The 20,967-nt window shown below is 43.0% G+C and overlaps 3 protein-coding genes across 10 annotated transcripts in view; 2 read left to right on the forward strand and 1 right to left on the reverse strand.

Moving 5' to 3' along the window:
• MPP3 (MAGUK p55 scaffold protein 3) overlaps positions 1 to 4,002 on the forward strand; it is a 28,260-nt gene extending 24,258 nt beyond the window's left edge. For 3 of the 8 annotated variants that reach the window (XM_071451116.1, XM_071451118.1, XM_071451117.1), the window contains 2 exons: positions 12 to 134; positions 1,492 to 4,002. In XM_071451116.1, coding sequence (XP_071307217.1) covers positions 12 to 134; positions 1,492 to 1,671 — 303 coding nt within the window. In that variant the 3' untranslated portion in view covers positions 1,672 to 4,002. The remainder of the gene's footprint in view (positions 1 to 11; positions 135 to 1,491) is intronic. The other 5 variants (XR_011683024.1, XR_011683025.1, XR_011683023.1 and 2 more) reach the window with 5 other exon arrangements.
• Positions 4,003 to 4,625: 623 nt separating this feature from the next.
• Positions 4,626 to 9,012, reverse strand: LOC139601823 (ras-related protein Rab-18-B-like). The gene is made up of 7 exons (XM_071451147.1): positions 8,879 to 9,012; positions 8,753 to 8,808; positions 8,301 to 8,362; positions 7,865 to 7,937; positions 6,826 to 6,944; positions 6,497 to 6,563; positions 4,626 to 5,702 (listed from the first exon to the last, which is right to left on the reverse strand). Exons 1-7 carry the CDS (start codon positions 8,941 to 8,943, stop codon positions 5,527 to 5,529), a joined length of 618 nt encoding a protein of 205 aa, XP_071307248.1. The 5' UTR covers positions 8,944 to 9,012; the 3' UTR covers positions 4,626 to 5,526.
• Positions 9,013 to 9,118: 106 nt separating this feature from the next.
• DUSP3 (dual specificity phosphatase 3) lies at positions 9,119 to 17,246 on the forward strand. Its single transcript, XM_071451148.1, has 3 exons — positions 9,119 to 9,251; positions 12,169 to 12,395; positions 15,271 to 17,246. Exons 1-3 carry the CDS (start codon positions 9,130 to 9,132, stop codon positions 15,474 to 15,476), a joined length of 555 nt encoding a protein of 184 aa, XP_071307249.1. The 5' UTR covers positions 9,119 to 9,129; the 3' UTR covers positions 15,477 to 17,246.
• Positions 17,247 to 20,967: the final 3,721 nt, after the last annotated feature.

Raw genomic sequence — 20,967 nt, forward strand, 5'->3', positions numbered from 1 at the left:
TCTGTTCACAGGCAGTAAAGCACTTGAGGACTCCTGAGTTTAAGCCTTATGTTATCTTTGTGAAGCCTCTCATTTCAGAAAAGAAAAAACCTGTCTTAAAATCTCACATGGCAGAAGAAATCTCATCCCCTCTTGTGAGTATTCCAACTTCTGAATCTCTTAAAAGAAGTATTTGGGGCCAGCAATTCTGTTACTTGAAGAATTCCTCTTCCATGACAAGAGTTAAAGTGGGGCAATAAGTAGGTTTCAGGTGGAACTTCAGAATGGAATTTTGGATTCCTCCTCTCCTCAAGTTTTAAAGTAATACAAAGCCAGGTGGAACTTCAGAATGGAATTTTGGATTCCTCATCTCCTCAAGTTTTAAAGTAACCCAAAGCCCAGTGCCAATCTTCCATATGGATCTGGGTGCATCATCAAGGCTGCAGCAGGGGAAGTTGTGGTTATTAATTGGTGTGGGTTTTGTTGTGGGTTTCAGGACGAGGTGAGAGGTGAGAATTGACTCTAAGTTCTTAGAAGGCTGACTTATTAAATTAAAAGAAAATTATATATTGTATAGATTATATTAAAAGAAAATGATATTCTATTAAAAGAAAATTATATCCTAAAACTACACTAAAGAAAGAGAAAGGAGACATCAGAAGGCTGGGAAAAAATGAATAATAAAATCTCATGACAGACTTGAGGATTGTGGTTCCCATATCTTGGGTTAAACTACATAAAATGAGGTATCACCATTTTATATTTTCCCCCTTCCCTGAGGCCCTTTGCATTTTTTGGAACAGCCTATTCAAGTAGCATATTGCTCCTTGATCTCAGTTTTAATATCTTCAGTACCTTTTCCTAATGGTAGCAGCTTTTGTTACATGTTCTTAGAGTAATGACTCATTGTACTTTAAAATACTATATACTTTTATATATATATATAAAAATTATATACTATTATATATGTTATATAATAGTATTATATATTACATTATATATTAATATATATTAATAAATAATATAGACATACTTTAAAATACTATATACTTTTATATATATAAATTATATACAATTATATATATTATATAATAGTATTATATATTACATAATATATAATATCATATATATTAATATGTATTAATATATAATATATACATATTTTAAAATACTATATACTTTTATATATATATGAATTATATACTATTTATATCTTATATAATAGTATTATATATTACATTATATAATATATATTAATATATATTAATAAATAATATATACTTTAAAATACTATATACTTTTATATATATAAAAATTATATACTATTATATATCTTATATAATAGTATTGTATATTACATAATATCTATTGATATATATAATATGTATTAATATATATAATAATATATTATATATAAAAATATGTATAAATAATATATACCTACTTTAAAATACTAGTAAGGAGAAAGACATGCTGTAGATTTCATACCAACAATCTTGTGTTGATCTGCAGGATGAAGAACAGCAGGAAATTCTAAATTCAGCAGCATTCATTGAAGAGCAGTATGGCCATTTAATTGACACTGTGCTGGTGAAAGAAGATCTCCAGAGTGCATGTAATGAGCTGAAAACTGTGTTAGATAAACTCAACAAGGATTCATTTTGGGTGCCAGTCAGCTGGGTTAGGTCATAGCTTGTTATCCTGTTTAAAGGAAAGACTGTACAAAAATGTTCTGTAAATACATGAATTAGAAAAGGCAAGTACATTGAATTTGCTTCAGAACTGCTGGTCTTACCTAGAAGGCAATAAATAAAGGCTGTATGAGGAAAGGCTAAACAAAGTGACAAACTGACCCTGCCTTTCTGAGTCAAATTCTGAAGATAATAAATAAAGGCTGTGTGAGGTGACAAAGTGACAAACTGACGCTGCCTTTCTGGGTCAAATTCTGAATAGCAGCTGTCATTGAGAAGTTGATACTCAGACCAAATAATCCAGCCCAGTCTTCTCCTGATCTTCAGACTGGAAATTGTGCATTTTGTTCATTTTGTTACAGTGGTGTTTCACAGAGGCTCCCACACTTGCAAAGCATTTTGTGCTGAGACACTGACAGGATGGAAGGTTCGTCCTTTGGCCACAAACTTTTGCGGCTGGATTTAAAACCTCAGAATAAAATCCCCTCTGGGAACAAGCTCTGGAGCAGTGGCCGGTGGAAAATAAAACACCCAGGCTAGATAAGTGTCCAGCCAACCTCCAGCCAGTCAGGCACTTCCCCAACCCGGAGTCAGGGCCTTGTGCCCAAGGCGATGTCGAGCCTTGCGGACGTGTGGCCGCAGTAGAGAGCTCCGAAGTCGCAGGATGAAATGAAGAGGCGACTCTCAGTTCCTTCAGGGAGGGCGGTTTTATTGGTAGGGAAACGTGCAGGTTCAGGTAGAAGGAGCTGAGGGCCCCGAGGCAGGGAAAGCCTCGGTTTTACAGAGGGTGGGAGGGGTGAAAGATAGCAAATCAGAGAGGGATACATTAAGGATTGGCATGATCGGAGAACCCATCAAACACAGTTGTGGGAGGGACCCTGGCCCCTAACCCAATCACCCGACACCCTGGCCCGAACTCTCTAGAAAAAGAGGCAGGGGTGTCGAGTGACAGGCAGGCTGCCAGGGGTGGGGAACAAGAAAGATAACCAAGACAACTGGGGAGGGGTTTGGGGATTGACACAAACTGGTAACAGGGCAGGACCTTCTGGGAGAACAATGGGGGGAAAACTGAACAAGCATAAAACACACCACAACAAAGCTCCTTCAACAAAGTGTTCTTTGGAGAGAGGTTCACCAAGTTCAGCCGGCCAGCAAAACCTGCTTCCCTTCCCACTGAAGCATTAATTGCAAATCCTTTCATTAGGCACTAAAAACCAGGCCAGCTGCACAAGGGGTTTTTGTGTCCCTCACATTTCCCAATTGTCTTGCACAGCTCACAGGTATTGGCTGCTCATCCACAGCTTATTCCCACTTTCCCAGTCACCCTCTGAGTGTTCCTGTGTGAGTGGGCAGCTCCTGAAACACAGATTTTTATTTTGTACATGAAAACAACTTCATATGGTTCTAAAACAGGACAGTTAAGAAGCTTTGTTTCTGCAAAACATCTTTGTGCTACATGGTGGGACACAGCCTTGACACCAATGGAACAGCTCCAAAAAGGGCACTCAAAGGAGGAGCCACAGGGCAAAATCATCATCCTTCAGCATTTATGCACTCAAAGGAGGAGCCACAGGGCAAAATCATCATCCTTCAGCATTTATGCATTAAAAGAGGAGTCACAGGGCAAAATCATCATCCTTCAGCATTTATGCACTAAAAGAGGAGCCACAGGGCAAAACCATCATCCTTCAGCATTTATACACTAAAAGGAGGAGCCCCAGGTAAAAACCATCATCCTTCCAGCATTTATGCATTAAAAGAGGAGCCACAGGTCAAAATCATCATCCTTCCAGCATTTATGCACTCAAAGGAGGAACCACAGGTCAAAACCATCATCCTTCCAGCATTTATGCATTAAAAGAGGAGCCACAGGTCCAAACCATCATCCTTCCAGCATTTATGCATTAAAAGAGGAGCCCCAGGTAAAAATCATCATCCTTCCAGCATTTGTGACTACTTCTGTTCCAAATCTGGTAAAGGTTTCCAGAGCATCCAATTGGCCTGAAGAAGAAAACTCTTGGAGGACCTTGTATATATTTGAGAGTTGAATTTAGAGTATTTCTGAGTGGGTCTTAGGAAGATGCAGAGATGATTCTGGAGTAGCTGTGCTCTGTCCTTGGGGGATTTGGGGGCAGAGCCTTGTACAGGTGCATGGTAGCTGTAAGTAGTTCCTGTTCTCACTTGCCTGCTGAGGTCTCATACTTCCTGTGTATTGTGCCCTTTAATTTAAACAAGACCTTTTGGTGTTCCTTCTATTTTACCAGCTCATGTTCTTCTTGTTCATGACATTTAGCAGAACTAAAAGTTGCATATTAAAAGTACATTTCTTACATACCAGTGTCACTGAATCTACATTATGTCAAGCCCAAAAAGTTGGGGAGAACAATCACCCCCATCCATCCTCTCCAGATGAGAACTTTCATGTGTGGTCCTGAGCATTGAGGTTCTGTTCCCACTTCTACAAAAACAAGAATTTTTCTCTGCACTTGTCAGTGCTGCAGCTTGGTGACCTCAAAAAATGCTGAGGACTCCTCCACATGCAGTGGGTTTTGTCAGCTCTGCAACCATGTGCTACCAAAAACGTTTCTTAGAGAGGCAATTCATGACAGATGTTCCTTGATCCTATGAAAAACTGAGGGAAATATTTTTAAAACTATTTCAGTAACAGCATTTCAAACTAAATCGTTTTATGAAAATAATAAATGGCCAGATTGATCTCACCCTAGCTCTGTATTTCAGGTTACAAACAGATTTTTAGAGTCTGAAAGACATGAACATATTTAGAAGATTCAGATTTAAGTTAAAATATAAGGGTCAGAATTTATTTAAAGCTTATCATAACATCTTAAAATATTTTGCATGACTAGCAGTAAATAGAGCTGTATGTGTGCTTATGACCTAACATAGTCTAATAGTAGAAATATGCATTAACAGAAGCAAGGCACAAGTTACATCTGAAATTTTCAGTTATTTTAATGTAAGTAAGTTAGCAAAAATACAATATTGCCATTCAAAGTGTAAAAGACAAAAGGGTAACTTCATAGTGGGGCTGGTGACAGACTCACCCAAGTGCAAAGTCTCCCATAGGCAGAACATTTTCTGTGAAATTGAGTTTTATCAATTCTGATAACGTTTTTATCAACTCTGATCAAATCTCCAGTTTGATCTGTGGTTGCTGGCAGAGGACAAGGGTTTGCAGAGACTCTCAGTGACTGCAAAACCAGAGCCCAAAATGAGGAGTGCATCCCTGATCCTCAGTGCAAAGAGAACAGCAGTGACCACAGTGTCCTGCACTTTCCCTGACAAGTGTTACATGACACATCCTCTTCATCACAGCTTTAATTAACAGCTTTAATTAACCAGAACTCAGCTCACTGTCTGGGGACATGTAGCAATTGTGACTTTTTAAAACCATCCAAAATCAGGAAACTGCGGCCACTGATCCAACTCCTGCTGAGTAACTACATGGAGGTAACTTGGGTGCTTCAAAGCCTCCCATGCCATCCAAGGGAAGAGAAACTTCTCAGTCATATTCCAGAATTGGATTCCAATTAATTTATGCTGAGGCAGGAATTCTAGCAAAAGTCCACGTTGAATGTCATACAGCAAAGGCACAATTCTCATAGCAGCACTAGGATTTAATAGTGAAAAATCTGAGAGCTACCAGAAAAATACCTGTAGGCAGCAGTTGTGCAAAAGGGAAGGAGAAACTGTATTTTGTTAATGAATAAAAAATGCATTTTGTTAATGAGGTTGTGGTTTGGATCTGCACAACTGATGGCACAGATTGGTGCTTGGAATCCCATCCCACCCCATTTATTTTTCCTCCAGTCAGGCAGAACAGCCAGGTGTGCATTTAAATAAGTGCACAGTAGGCAGCACAAAACCCTTTATGCTGCTGTGCTGAAGATTCCAGGAGCTGCACTCCCTTCTTCCCTGTGCCCTTATCCCAGAGATCTGGAGTCTGCAGGATCTTTATCACCAGCTCCTCAAAGGCATGGTGCACTCCATCCTGTGTCTTGGCACTGGTCTCTGGAGAAAGGAGGAAAAAGATTTTATCTCATTACAGGGAGTATATTCCACTCAAAAAACTTTATTTTAGGAGCAGAGAGAAGATGGGAGTTTTTTAATGACTGAACCTCCTCTCCTGTCTCTCTTAAATGTACACTTCAGTTGAATAGGATAAACAGAAATACATCCCAGTCTGAAGTCTCACATTTTTCCACCAAAAAGAAATCCACAGTTCCCCATTTTCTCCATAATGGAGAAATTGTTCTCAGGTTGTGACAATAAATGTAGAAGATAATTATTCCATAACAAAGCTGAGAAAGAATTGCATGTTGTCCTCTATGTGTTTGAATTTCTCCCAGAAATCTTTTCAAGAAACTTTCTCTTTAGAAACTCCCACCTTTATATCTTCACATTGTGCATTTTATTGTTGCTCTGAGAATATTGTCTTTTATGTAGCTGCAAGAGAAACTTGGAAATGAAAGATCAGGCAAGGTCCTTGCAGACACCAGTAAGGAGGAAAAATTCAATCTTCTGGGCTCTGAATTAAAAAACCCTCCTAGTTTCAAGAGAATATAAAATTCATGCCTGTACAGTGTATGCAGTAAATCTGTTTCAGAGAAAAATGCTTCTGGCCAATGCAGAAACTGAAAACTGCATCCCTGCACTGGAATTACAGCAAAAGGAACCCATATTAACTAGGTATTAAAAAAAAAAGGTTTAACAACCCATCAACCTGAAATACAATTGTACATTCATGCTTGGCAATCCCAAAATAAATATTTGAATGTTTAAGGTTTTGTCCCAGAGGTTCATACCAATGAAAAGCAGTGAGTGTTTCCTGGCCAGCTGCAGCCCTTCTTTTCTCTCCACTTCACGGTCAGGCTGCAGGGACAGGTGAAGAACACAACTGAAATAAGCTACACTCAGAAATACCCAGAAAAGCAGCACTGAAATGAGAACAAAACCTCAAAAATGACGTTTTGTTGAAAGGAAAAAATGTGGTATGTATTAATCAACTGGATTTTCCCACTCTGGAGCTCACTGCCAGGCTGGCTGTGTCACCTACAGCACTCACCTCACATTTACACCCTGTGATGAACAAATAACCCAGGGAGAAGGGAAGAGGATGCATTCCCAAACTGACCTTATCAGTTTTATTGCCAACCAACATCTTCACAGTGCTGCTGGGTGTGGTGTACATCTCCAGCTCATTCAGCCACCCTCCCAGTCCTGTGAAAGTGCCTTTTCTTGTAACATCATACACTGAGAACAGAGGAAAAGGAGCTCAACAGCTGCAGAGCCTTGGACAACGTTTCCTTCATTGTGACAGAACTTGGTCCATCCACACTTCCTAACTACAGCCTGGAAAAAACAAAAGGTGCTAGGGAACTACAGAATGAGGCATCAACCTCACACTGCTCCCTGAGCTGGAACACACTGGGCTGTGCTCCCTCAGCATTACAGACCACAAGCACCTCTGGAGGAAAAATCAGATTTACCCAACAGAAATATTCTACCTGTTGGTAGCGCTGAATTGGGCCACACAGAATATTTTTCAATAGGTATTTTGTCAGCTGATTTTATGTATAAGTACATGCACATGCTGCTGCTAAAAGATGGACTGAGTTCAAAGCTACTTTTGGGTACTGGTAACTTAATAACTGCATTTACATAAATCACCAAGGTTTAAAAATCATAGAAAGAATATTTTGTAGAGCAGAGTTAAGGTTAGCCTTCACAAATCCTGAAAGGAAGAACCCCTTTGTTTTCTAATTGCTGTTGTCACTCTGAAGGGGCTTTGTCTGTGTACAAACCTCAAGTCTTACCATAATCCCAACAATCACATCAATAGTTTCTGGGGAAAAAAAGAAGTAAAAACATAATGGGGAAAAGAACACAACACAACCCCTGATTAGCCTTATTACCAGAAAACCACCCATGGGATAGCTACAAAGCCAATAATTCATCCACTCAACAGCTTGCAGCATGACATCTCTGCCTTTTAAATTTAAAATATTTTGAAGCAGCAACATTTCCTGCCTGTGGTTTTGCATACCCAGTGTTTGAGCCAAAATTATTCCTTAGATTCTCTTGGATAACTTCCTTTTGCAAGGACATGCACATTTAGGAGAAATAAAGCCCACAATTTCTGTAATCATGCTTTTCTTCCATTTATTTCATACCTAAAACAACCCCTTGAGCTCCTCTGTAGTAACTGGGAGTCACTGTTCTGAAACGCTCCTGTCCTGCTGTATCCTGCAGAAGGAGGGGGAAAATAACCCCAAACACACAACATCAAATACATTTAGAACAAAACAAAAAAGGCATTTTAAACTAAACAAGATAAGGAAATTTAAAATTTTAAATCCTGAGGAGTAAGGAAAACATGAAAAGGAAGGAAGTGCCAAACCTTGACTAAGGAAGCCTTTAGAAGTGGTTTTGTTTGTTTGCAGCTCCTGCTGTACCATCACGACACTCATGAAATCTCAACATGAGGAAGACTTCAGCAAAGAGAGAGGAGGAGCAGGAAGGAAGCGAGGAAACCACAAAAAGGAGCTCTTGAAGCTTGTGCACCTCTCAAAACCCAACACACCCTCACCTGTCTGGAACAAAACCTACCCATATGGCCAGCTGCACTGCACGGCCCTCCACCAGCATTTTCTTCACTTTAAAATCAATACCTGAAAGTTAGAAAGGGAGGCTCAAAGTCAGAAGGAGAGGCTCGTCAGAAGCAACTACCGAATGCCCGCCGTGGCAGCCCTCGCATTCGCACGATCCCGGCTCCCAAAAAGAACAAGCCCAGCAAGAAGGAGCCCGGCAGGAATGAGCCCAAGCAGGAACGAGCCCGGCAAGAAAATGCCCGGCAAGAAGGAGCCCAGCAAGAAGGAGCCCAGCAAGAAGGAGCCCAGCAGGAACGAGCCCAGCAGGAAAGAGCCCAGCAGGAAAGAGCCCAGCAAGAACGGGCCCAGCAGGAACGAGCCCAGCAGGAACGAGCCCAGCAGGAAAGAGCCCAGCAAGAACGGGCCCAGCAGGAACGAGCCCAGCCCCGGGCGGGCGGACCCCGGGCTCACCGACGGTGGGTGTGAGGCGCGGCTCGAAGGCGCCGTCCGTGAACCTCCGCAGGAGGCTGTGGGGACAGAGAGCGCGGCCTCAGCCCGGGGCTGCGCTCGGGGCTCCCCCGCGGGCCGCTCCAGCACCTGGACTTGCCCACGCCGCTGTCCCCGACCATCAGCAGCTTCAGGGTGAGGCCTGCGGGCTCCATCCCGCAGCGCTCCGGTCCAGCCGCCACCACCGCCGCCGCTGCCGCTGCTGCGCTCCCCGAGCAGCCGCCCGCTGCTCCCGGCGGCGCGGCCCCGGCAGCTGCCGCGGCCCCGCCTCGGAGGCGGCGGCCGGGGCCGGGTGGGGCGGGAGCGGGCCGGGCTGGAGCCGCAGCGCCAAGGGCTCGGCCATGGGCGATTACCAGATCTCGGTGGAGGAGCTGAACGAGCTCCTGTCTAACGGGAGCGGCTGCTACAGCCTGCCCAGCGCGCACAGCAACGAGGTGGTGCCGCGCATCCACGTGGGGAACGCGTGAGTGCGCCGGAGCGGGGGCGCGGGGCAGGCCCGGCCTGGGCGGGCACGGGGGGCGAAGGGGCCGGGCCGGGCCGGGCCGAGCCGGGCTGGGCTGGGTGGGGTGTGTGGAGAGGCCGGGCCCGTAACGGTGCCCGGCGGGCAGAGGGGTTGGGCCGAGTGCGGTGTGTGAAGGGGCCGGGCCGGTAGCGGTGCGTGAAGGGGCCGGGCCGGGTGCCGTGTGTGGAGCGGCCGGGCCGGGTGCGGTGTGTGGAGGGGCCGGGCCGGGCCGGGTTCGGTGCCCGGCGGGCAGAGGGACCGGGCCGGGTGCGGTGTGTGGAGGGGCCGGGCCGAGCCGGTAGCGGTGCCCGACGGGCAAAGGGACCGGGCCGGGTCGGGCCGTGACCGTCACCGAGCAGCTCCCGGTGCTTGGAGCCCGGGGCAGTCAGGCTGCAGGACGGGATCTGCTGGATCTCAGCGGGGTTTATGTTTTACACCACACCATGATTTCGGTTATGCTGTCCTATCCTGCTTGTGAAAAACGCCAATCACTTGTTCTTAAAATTTTAGAAGTTTAATAGTAATAAAATGGTTATAAAAATAGTGACATAATTAGAGTAATAATAATTTGGACAATTTGGATTAGGACAATATGAGACAATAAAAACAAAGAGTTATGGACAGTCCGGGTACCTTTTTCTGGGCAAAATAAGCCCGAAAAAGGACCCACGTTAACAGAGGATTAACCCTTAAAAACAATAACCTGTTGCATATTCATACACCTCATACATGATGCATAAATTCCATTCAAACACAGGATTCTGTCTGGGCAGTGTCAGCTTCTTCCTCTGAATCCTAACGGCGTCACCTGCCTGTGCGGGGCGGGAAGAAGTTCATTTCTCCTGCTAATGGAGCAATAAATTCTCTTTCTCTGAAAGATTCAGGTGCCCTGTGGCTGCTATCTCACTGCAAGTCCTTTCTTTAGAAACAGAGTATTCTACATAGCATAGTTTCTATTTTAACATTTTGTTATAACCTAAAACTATATTTAACACACTACTTAAGAGAATTAATACAGCATCACTTTCTAACACAACACATATAATATTCAATATTTGAAAAAAGCCAATCATAAAATACGCATTTTTCACACTGCTGATTCTCCTTCCCCTTTTTGGTCCATCTCTGTGACATTTTGGGTGTTTTTTTTTTTAAATACACTGGATCCCTGTACTTATTTTAGGTTTTTACCTCTTAAAGAAATACAACTCAAGATCATAGATTTTCACTAACTTACTTTTAAGCCAAACCAAATTATATTTGTTACAGCTAGGACATGCATATCTAGAGCTGGGACTGAAATCATTCAGTGGCCAGCCTGATGTCTGACAGCCACCATCTCCTTCATATTTGTAGTAGTTACAAAACAGTAGTTTTTTCCTGGGGAAAACAAGGAAGTCATAGCTTGCAAGCTGATTTGTGCAGTAAATAATTTAAAAATAACAATCTGTTGCCACATTCAACCATGATTTCTGGATGGGAGTTCCTGTTGATGCTGAACAGTCAGAAATATGCTGATCTATATCATGTTAATTAAACCATATTCTCACTCTACTAAGCATAGGAACTCACCCCTGAATTAACACTTTTTGGTTTGGCCTTGCTCTGTAGGATTTTTGTGTTGAAAGCAGAATTCTCCAGACACTGAAACTTCTCCCCTGGCACAGATGATGTCCTGCCAGATGGAAAATCTGTCAGCATTTGTTTGGGTAATGAAGTCTTACAAATATTTGGTTCATTGCCATAGTTGCTTGGCACAGACAGCAGAAAATGTAGAAGCTTCAGTCATGCATAAATCTTCATCTGCTTTCACTAGAATTTAAGGGGTGTGCAATCATCAGGAAGAAAGAAATTCTCAAGATGTTCATGGCCTTGAATTACATCAAAATTGTGAGTGAATGGACTCAGAGATTCATATAGATGAAAACTGACTGATTTGGGTGTTTATTTTTTTAGATTGCCTAAGTGTCCAGCCACAAGCCCTGGATGCATTGCCATCTCACAGAAACTTGTCCAGAGTGATGCTGCACAAATGCTTATCTGGAGCTCAGCTTAATATTAAGACCTCTTGTATTTGCAATTTAGGAGTTGAGCTGTGGGGAGTTTTAAAAAAAATATTTGTTTCCATATCCAGTTAAACACATACTGAAAACTGCAATCTGTCTAGGCTACCTCTTTTCACACAGTGTGCAGGAACTGAGTTATCCTTCAGCTCAAGCTTTCTGTCCCATTCTGCTGATGTTGGCCACTGGGGCTTAGATTTTACTAGGAGACCACACAGAGTGATAAAACACGTGGGGTTTTTTATTTCCCAGGAAAGTGAGGCAAATATTGCAAGTGACATAAGGAAAGAATCAGACTCAGAATGAAAAGCAGTGGGATTATGGCAAAAAGGAGTCAATGCTCTCCTGATATTCCTTTAGCTCCCCTTACTGTGGATTGCATCCCAGGGCACAAGCTGAGGTTGGTGCATGGTCACTTGTGTTACTGAGCAGGGTTGTTTAACTGCTTTTTAAATTATGTGGGTAACTGTTAACCTTAGAAGTTAGTGTGTTATCATCTCCAGTATCTCCCTACTTTGGTCAGAATTTTATGTTCAGAAAGTCAGAATTTTATGCCACAGTAGGATCTAACAGATGCAGATTCACTTTCATGTGTGCATTCCTCAGTGTCAGACAAGAAATCAGCATTCCCTCATGCACAAGTAAGGGACCATGGCTCTGAATGTTTTTGTGAATTTATAACCTGTAGCTAATTCACTTTTGGGGCATATTTGGCATCTATTAACAGAAAAATCCAAGGGTTTGGTTCTCAATACCTAAATACTGAGATAATTCACCAAATTCTAATCATTTTCTTGACACTTTTTGTCATGCAGGTTCATAGCCAAGAACATAATGAGGCTGCAGCATCTGGGGATAACCCATGTTCTGAATGCAGCAGAGGGGAAATCATTCATGCATGTGAACACTAATGCAGAGTTCTATGAAGGCTCAGGCATCAGATACCATGGCATTAAAGCCAATGACACACAGGAATTTAACCTCAGTCGCTACTTTGAGGAGGCAGCTGATTTTATTGACAAAGCCCTTTCCCAGAAGGATGGTAAGGCAAACTGAAATACCTTTCTACCGTGTTTTCTGTGCACTGCATATGTTTCTTAGTCATTTGCTGTTTAAAATGCTTCTTTGCTCTTATTATCCACAGAACAACCAAGTGAAAAATTCAGATAAAGGCCCTGAATCAGGCACAAGAAGGCACAGCTTTGTCTTGTGTACCTGGCAAAGGGAATTCTGTAGGGGTGACTTTGAAATGAGGAACAGCTGCTGCATCTTATTATAGTTTCTTTCTGGGAAGAAATGGTTTTACTTTTCCTCAGATGTTTTTAATTTTTCTCTTCTTCTTTTCTAATAAAATATTCTTAAAAAAAATAAGTTAAGGGTCTAGAAGTGGTTTAAGGACATTAGAAATTACAATTTAAAGGCAGAATTGATATAAGTAATACAAGTACTGAAGAGTAGTCACATAACCTGTTATATGGGGTTTTTTTCCAAATGTACAGTAAGAATACAGACTGTCACCTTACAGTTTTCATTATATTAAGTCATTACATTATTTTATGTGTTGATTGCCTCTATTTCCCAGGATTGCAGGAAAGTTGAAGGTCATATTTGCAATGTTGTTTATTGCCACATTTCTCTGTAGTGTGTTTCCTCAGAGCAGAAATCCTAGGACACAGTGCAGTGGGACAGATGGTGTTTGTGTTGTCTAGCTATTGCAACATTTCAGTTATTTCTACACATGCTTAATTTCCTTCTTGCTTTCGTGGCTGAGCATTGAATAGGAGCAATGAGAACTCCCACAATTCTAGAAGTCCTTTCTCTGAAATGGGCAAAGGGATCCTGGAGCTGTGATGTGAGTTTTGACAGATGGAAATAAATTCTTCATCCAGTTTGGTGGAGTATGAAAAATTCTAAAAATGCAATGCAACTCTTGCAGTTAGCACTGTGACTCACTGAAACAGGCTGCAAGAGGAGAGAAGGGTTTGCTGTGCCATGACTGCACCTGCTCAGTTTAATCTCAAAAGTTTCAGGGTCAGTAAATTCAGAGTCAGTCTGGGTTTGCAGCAGTTCCATTTGCTGGTTCTTTCACTCTGAGCAGTTGTTTACCACACCTACCACTGGTTTTTTAATGTGGTAAACAAAGAGGAACCTTGGAGCTGGGTGATGTTGGAGTCAGGTTTAAGATTAACTGGCTACTCCAAATTGTTAGTTTTGTTGGGCATTGAAGTATAAAGGAGTCCTTTGACTTTATTCAAATAAAGGGGGAGGCCATGGGGAATTCCCCTGGGATCTCTCAAATTTTTGGAGGATGCAGCCTCCTTTTTATCCTAATTTCCCACATTTCCCTTCTCTCTTTCCCCATTTCTGAGGTACTTCAGAGGTACAGACTTCCCAGAACACCTGATACCAAAGATTTCCCTCTAATGTACAACCCTCCCTTTCAATTTTCCATTCTTACAGAATTTAGGGTTTTTTCTTCCTCATGGTTTCTTTCATCTTTCAATGTCTAATTTCATTTATCAGAAAACCTAAAGTTTATTTGTAAAAGCAAATCTCTTTTCCCATTCATCAATCAGTGGAATCCTCCCCATTGTTTCTTTTATCCCCCAGTGCTGGTTTTATCTACCAGCAGACCCGCAGCTTGTTTGTAAAGACAAATCCACCATTCCTCTGAATACCCTTTGCCTCCTTGGTTATCCAGTGAGACTGGCTCAGCAATTCTTTTCTTCTATATCAAAACTTGCTTCCATCTCTATTCTTCAGAAAACATTCAAAATGTCTACATTCAAAATGTCTACATTCAAATGTCTACATTCAAAAATCTTTCTGCTAAGCACACGTATCTGTGAGACTTTCTTGTCAAACTTTTAAAAAGTTAAGGTATAGATTGGTTCTCCTGTATGAAGATGCTCAGCAACGGAAAGTTTATAATGCAATGTAACCAAAACCAAAGGGTGTCCAGGCCTGCCTGCAGCACAGCTCTGTCACCCACCACCCTGGCCTGCTGTGACCTCTTGGATGGAATAACCTGCATTTGGGAGAGCCCCTGGAGCCCCACACCCCTCCTTTCAGCTCTTACCGACACATTTGGCGCCCAACGCGGCGCTCAACCCCACGACCCTGGCATTACGAGTCCCGTGCTCTCCCGACCGGCCCTCGTCGCGCTTCCATCCTTCCCAACATGTCTCAGTCTCTCTGCAAGCCTCTCAATGTCCCTGGGCCTTACCCGGGTCGGCAGAGAATGGGGGGAGCAGCCCCACCACGGCCGACTGCGGGGAGACACTCTCTGTGCCCCGAGGGTGCTGAGGGCACTCAGGCTGGTTGCCTTCGCTGCAGCAGAGACGACCGAGACATCGGTGGAAGAGAAAGGGGCCGACTCCCAGCAGGGGGTATTCCAAGGTTTTATTAAGGAGTCCCAAGGGAGCTCCTCTGCCTCAGGGGGTTCCTGCCGAGAGCCCCGGGGGATGTCCGGAGTTCACATTTAAAGGGGGGAGGAAACCAACATAGATAAAATCCTACTGACCAATAGGTATCTCTGGGGGATGGGTGCTGGGGGGACAGACATACAAAACAGCGTATGGGGCAGGACTTGGGGGGCTGACCCCTAGCCTCTGGCTAATCACTCGACAACTTGGACCGAAACTTCTAGGTAGGGGGCTGGGATGTCGAGGTGACTGACAGAGAGCCAGGGTGGGGGTTTTGGAGATCTCATCCCGGGAAAGGGATAACACAAGTAGAAGGAAAAGGGGCGGGGGGTACAGTCTGGGATAAACCATTTGGGAAAAATACGGGAATACAAAACAAACTACTTCAAAGTATTACAAAATATAAGAACGCACTACAACACCAACGCGCGTCCCCTGCCGCGCTCCCGTTGCCTCGCAGCCTAACGCTGAGCTGTGGCTGTCTCCCCGCAGGCCAGGTGCTGGTGCACTGCCGGGAGGGCTACAGCCGCTCGCCCACGCTGGTCATCGCCTACCTGATGCTGCGGCGGGGCATGGACGTGCGCAGCGCGCTCTGCGCCGTGCGCCAGCAGCGCGAGATCGGCCCCAACGACGGCTTCCTCCGGCAGCTCTGCCAGCTCAACCAGCGCCTGCTGAAGGACGGCAAGGTCCAACCCTAGAGCGCTGCACCGCACTGGGGGTTTTGGGGTTTTCGGTTTCTCAGAGCTTTAGGGGATGGGTTAGGAGCTTTAGAGACGCGAATTTCAACCGCCCCCGGGGCTGGAATTGCTGCTTGTCTAGTGAAAATATCCGTCTGGAGCTCTGCGATGGTTTCGAGGTGGGACAAAATTGTGTCGCTGTTTGGAGCTGTTGCCATCAAGGGATGTTTGTAGAGGGATAAGTCCAGCTGTCTTCACACGCATTTCAGAGCCCCTGCAGACTCCATAGCGTATGGTTTGCATTGACATTGAATGTGATTTGTTTAAGCTTTGTCTTTAGCTTGTCATGACTGATTGATTATATGCAAGTGCTTTTATTGAAGAGCTCTGGATGTCAGGGGCACAGACCCAAATCTGACTCCACCATGGGTTCAGGATGAACACAGTTTTATACCCTTATTCTATAACTACATATTAATTATTAAACTTATATTGTTCTATTGTATACATTGAGTTCATCCAAGGATTCTTGTAATTTAACGAGCCCTTAGGAACACTGGACTGGGACTGTCCCAGTACCATTCCCAGTGTCCCCAGTGCCCCTCCCAGTACCCACATTTCCCTGTTCCCAGTGCAAACTGGAGCTGGTGGTTGGGTCCCTGGCGTCCTGCATGGAGCTGGTGCCCAGGATGAGCCCTTGGGGACACTGGACTGGGACTGTCTCAATGTCCCCAGTGCCACTCCCAGTGTCCTCAGTGTCCCCAGTGCCACTCCCAAAACAAAAATCCAATCCATTGATTTCATCCAAGCATGGATTTCTGTAATTTCCATCAAACCCCCCAAACATCATTATTCTTGTTATGATTAAACAATAATTATATCCAACTACCAAACAATCACCACATTCAACAGTTATGTCATTTATCATATAACAATCATATCTTTTGTCATAGTCATTAAATGATTATACAGGTGCAGTTTTGCATGATCCAGTAAACCCTAACATTTTCCCAGGCCCAACCTTTCCAAGTCCCCTGAATATCCCAAGATTTTAGAAACATTTTATCCCTGTACTATCAACCAGAGCACCAGCTCCCAAAAGCCCCAACACATCCCTTCACTCACTCTTAATAGGAGCACTGTAATTTCTAAAGCTTCTTTTTCATGCACACAGGTGCCTAAAGTTTGAATGTAGGAGCTTCAAGGAATGGGAAGCATATGTACAAATGCACAGATGCACTCACTTGGAAAATAAAGTGCATGCAGTGTTTTGTGTGGATTTATGCGATGCACAGTGTGAGAGTAAAGCCATTCAGAACCCATGCTTGATGCACTCTGTGTTTCCAAGAATAGTTTTTTATCTTTTCTGTTACAATGGACATGAAATAGTCTGTTATTAAATGCTCTTTTATTTTTATTTCAAACTCATTATAGAAAAAATGTCAAGAGCGAATGCTGAGGGAAGAACTTGAACAAGGAAGAAATGATATTAGTATTTAGAAGTGTTTGTGGTGGATGTATAATTTAAGTATCCTAATATAATGCCTTTCAAAGCTTGTATGGAATTACAGTGTCTTTATCTCTTCTTTGCTATCTCTGTTCAGTAACAGAATGGAATGAGCTCACGTGCAGGTTCCTTCCAGCACAGGTGTGCTTACAGAGCAGTTTGCACAAGAACACTCTTGGATTGCTTGCATGGTGTCATGAAATAAAAATGAGCATTGTAATGTACCACACTGTATAGGAAATATTTACATTGTACTCAAATAAATGATGACTTGGTTCTGTTTACTACAGATGAAATGAGTGTTGGGAGAGGGAGCTTTGTTTGCACTGTGCCTGACTTAGTGTGTAAATGTGTCCCTGTGATTTACAGCACTGTATTCATGCCAGGGATCTCCCACTGCAGGCTGGAATTGTTGGTTAAACCATCAGAAACCAGGGTGGCTGCTCCATTCTCACCTGTGCTTTAATGTAGTTCTAGAATGAAAAATCTTAACACTGTTTTAAACAGAAACACTTCAATAGTAACACACGTGGTCCCAGATGAAGTTTTGTCTACTCAGGTCAGCAATCAGCAATCACAAAGGCCAGGCATGCATTGTTTTACAATCAGATATTGTTCAGCAGTCAGAAATCACAAAGGACATCCAGGCATGGTTTTACTGCTGGTTTTGGGGTTGTGTGGTTGCAGGAGTGGGAGAGGCAGGGGAGGCTCTGCACAGCCAGGTGAAGTTCAGCTCCAGAGGAGATTATTCTGCTTGAGCTCCAGTCCTCCTGGCTTGCCTTCCACAGGATGGAGCTGCCACATCAAGGAGCCTTTTCTGTGTTGTGTCCTTCAGGTGACAGTGGAGGGACACTCTGCATGGTGTCCCTGTCACACCTCCACAGTCGGTCAGTGTTCAGCGCTTGCTTTGAACCAGGAAGGTTCAGTAATAATAAGCAGTAATCAATTCCACCACCTAATTACACACCCATTTGCTTTCTCCCGTTGATCCATTTAATCAGGAGTAGATTATTTGCTTCTTCAAAATTCCTTGTTACTAATTTCATATTGTGTGAAGTAGGAGTTGTGGCTTTGGAAATAGGAATACTGGCCTTACCTTTTCTACAATGCTGACTTTTCACACTGCAGTCTAATTTATAAATTACCCTTTAAAATTTTTACTTTAAACATAGATTTTTTTTTTCTTGTCTCACACCATGTATTCTTAACACCTATTTGCACTATAAGGGAGAAAAAGGGAAATTCACATTGGATGCACTTTATCTTTCACCTGTTACTTGGAAGTCAAAATTCCAGTCCTTTAAAGAGCTAAGAAACCATTAGGCATTAGACCTTTAATAAACCAGAATGGTTTATTAAAATTGAGTCTGTTTACTTTTTGTAGTTGTCAGTACCAAGAAATATTGAAAATCAAAACGGGAATGTGTTCTTATAGTCAAGATAATTTTTACTTCATGGGACACTGGTCACTCCTGTGGAAACTCTGGCCCATTTGTCTCAGTATAACAAAACTGATTTAGCAAATGTTTTGTGACAGGAGGGTGGAGAGGCATAAGTAAAACAATGTTAGAAATTGTTTTTAAGAGTGAGACAGTGGATGATATTTAAAATCACTGATAGGCAACTCAGCAACGGAGCCATTTCTGCTTTTAGAGCAGGCTAAAAATAGTTAAAATGTCAGACCAGTGCTCCATTAATGGCTCATACCCTTCCTGTGAGTCTGGCTCTCCAAGTAGAGCCATGTTGCAAATTCCTCTGCCCATTTGAGCTGGCCAGGAAGGTCTTGTATGTCTGTAACCCACAGTGATTGTGCTGTATACTTCTAAATTTCTCTTCCTGATTGTAGAAGGAAAGATTACATAAAACATGGGAATGAGAGCTTTCTTTCCTTGTAATATGAAAATGAGAATGTATTGGGAAAAACAGAGCTTTTTATTCCTCTGAAATTGCTGAGCATCTGCCCTTTGCTGTGAGATCTTCCTTACAAGAATGCTAATTTAGGGAGGTACATTTGGAAAGAACAGTTTGTTGCAAACAGCAACGCTCTGTCTCTGATGCCAGAAGCAGAAGATTTTACCTAATTTTATTTTTTATATTAGTTCTGCTAGTTTACTATGATGTTTTTAGTACAGAGACTATCTAGTGGAATCTGTCTTAGTTTAGCACAGAAATTTCTCCTAAAATTACTTTCTGGGCTTCACCAAAGAGTAAAACTAGAAACAGAACAAGCCTGAGAGGTGTCTTTTAAGGATTTGCTGGTGAGAATTAGTTATTTATTAATTTCTTCTGCAAATAAATCCTGGAAATAACCAAGTGTTGGTTGTGTGTTTTAATTGTGGTTCCTGTGGGCTGATGCTGCTGGCTGGCTGACTCACCAGATGGAGCTGTAGGCTTGTTCTTCTTCCCTGGAGAGCCAGCCCTGACTCCTGACCTGTGCTGGTGTGTGAATCCAGTGAATTCTTACCACTGAAAAGGACAAGCCACCAGAACGGCTCAGCAGCCTCTGGTGGGAAATAATACGAATCCATTTATTTTGGCTTCTTGCAGATCATCACACCTCAGATTGTTGTGTTCAGATTGTTGTGTTCACTCTGTGACATTGCAGAATTCTTCTGAGGCAGCTGAAAGTTGATTGGGAAAGGCTGCAGCATGAAAAAACAAACAAACAAACAAAAACCAAACAACTGTTTGAGAAGAAAAGTTCATGTCGAAACAGAATTCTGATCATGTCAAAATTCAGAATTTTGATCATGTCAAAAACTGAATTTCTAGGCAGTGTGTGAGGTTTGAGCCTTTGTGCACAGAGCTTTGGGATGCTGAGCAGAACCCTCAGGCCCAGGTGTGGGCAGGGGGAGCACCTGGAGCTGCAATGGCTGAAATAATTTCAGGAGCTGGTTTGGCTGTGCCTGCCTGCATTGCAGGGCTGAATGCCAGTGCCTCAGGAGTTCAGCTGCAGTGCCAGTGCCTCAGTTCAGCTGCAGTGCCAGTGCTTCAGGAGTTCAGCTGCAGTGCCAGTGCCTCAGTTCAGCTGCAGTGCCAGTGCTTCAGGAGTTCAGCTGCAGTGCCAGTGCCTCAGTTCAGCTGCAGTGCCAGTGCCTCAGTTCAGCTGCAGTGCCAGTGCCTCAGGAGAGCTGCTGCAGTTCAGAAAGCAGCAGCAGCAGTGGATTCAGGTGAGAAGGAGATGCCAATTGACTCCTGGTGGCTCTGGGTCCTCCTCAGAGCAGAGCACTGCTTTGGGCTCACCTTGATTCCAATTTGGGGCTGTGCTGAGCCCAGTGATGACCTTACAGAGATGCTTTTGTTGCTGCTGAGCAGGGCTGACACAGCTGAGGCCTTTTCTGCTAGGCAGGGGCTGGGGGTTATTTTGGTTTCTCGAGGCTGGGATTGAAGGCACTGCAGACCTTAGTCCATGTTCAGACTCGGGTGTTTATTGTCTCATATCAATGAAACAGCCTCACAAACCCTGAGTTCTGCAGCCCTTCGTTAGCAAAGCACAAAATGGCCAACAGTCTCTTGTTCCAAGGTCTTTTAAATCTAAACTATCCAAATAAGAAATGACACCTGGATTATTTTCCCTTTTCACCCAATAACTGATCACTCAAAGCCTGCAATGTGGACTTTTCTGTCCAGTTACAAAATACCACCCAAACCCATGGAGAAGGAGGAAGAAGAAGGTACAGAAGAACATCCAGTCTCCACCCTAAAACCTCCATCTTGCTTAAGATATTATCTCAATATTTATTTCTATATTCTAAATATATATTTATTTCTCTCTCTCTATATATATATTTATATATATATATAAATATATATATTTGTTTCTAATACAATCGAATTTATTATGTTTATTTATAATATAATAAATGTATTATTATAAACAATTACAATTTATTCCTAATTATTATAAATAATTACTATTTATTTCTAATACAATCAAATTTAATATACTTAATTAAAAGATAATAAACACTCTCTACCTGATAACTCTTTTTGTTTTTTCCTGTG

The sequence above is a fragment of the Agelaius tricolor genome, unplaced genomic scaffold (assembly GCF_023055355.1).
Source record: "Agelaius tricolor isolate 1412-34295 unplaced genomic scaffold, bAgeTri1.0.p SCAF_31, whole genome shotgun sequence".
NCBI lineage: Eukaryota > Metazoa > Chordata > Aves > Passeriformes > Icteridae > Agelaius > Agelaius tricolor.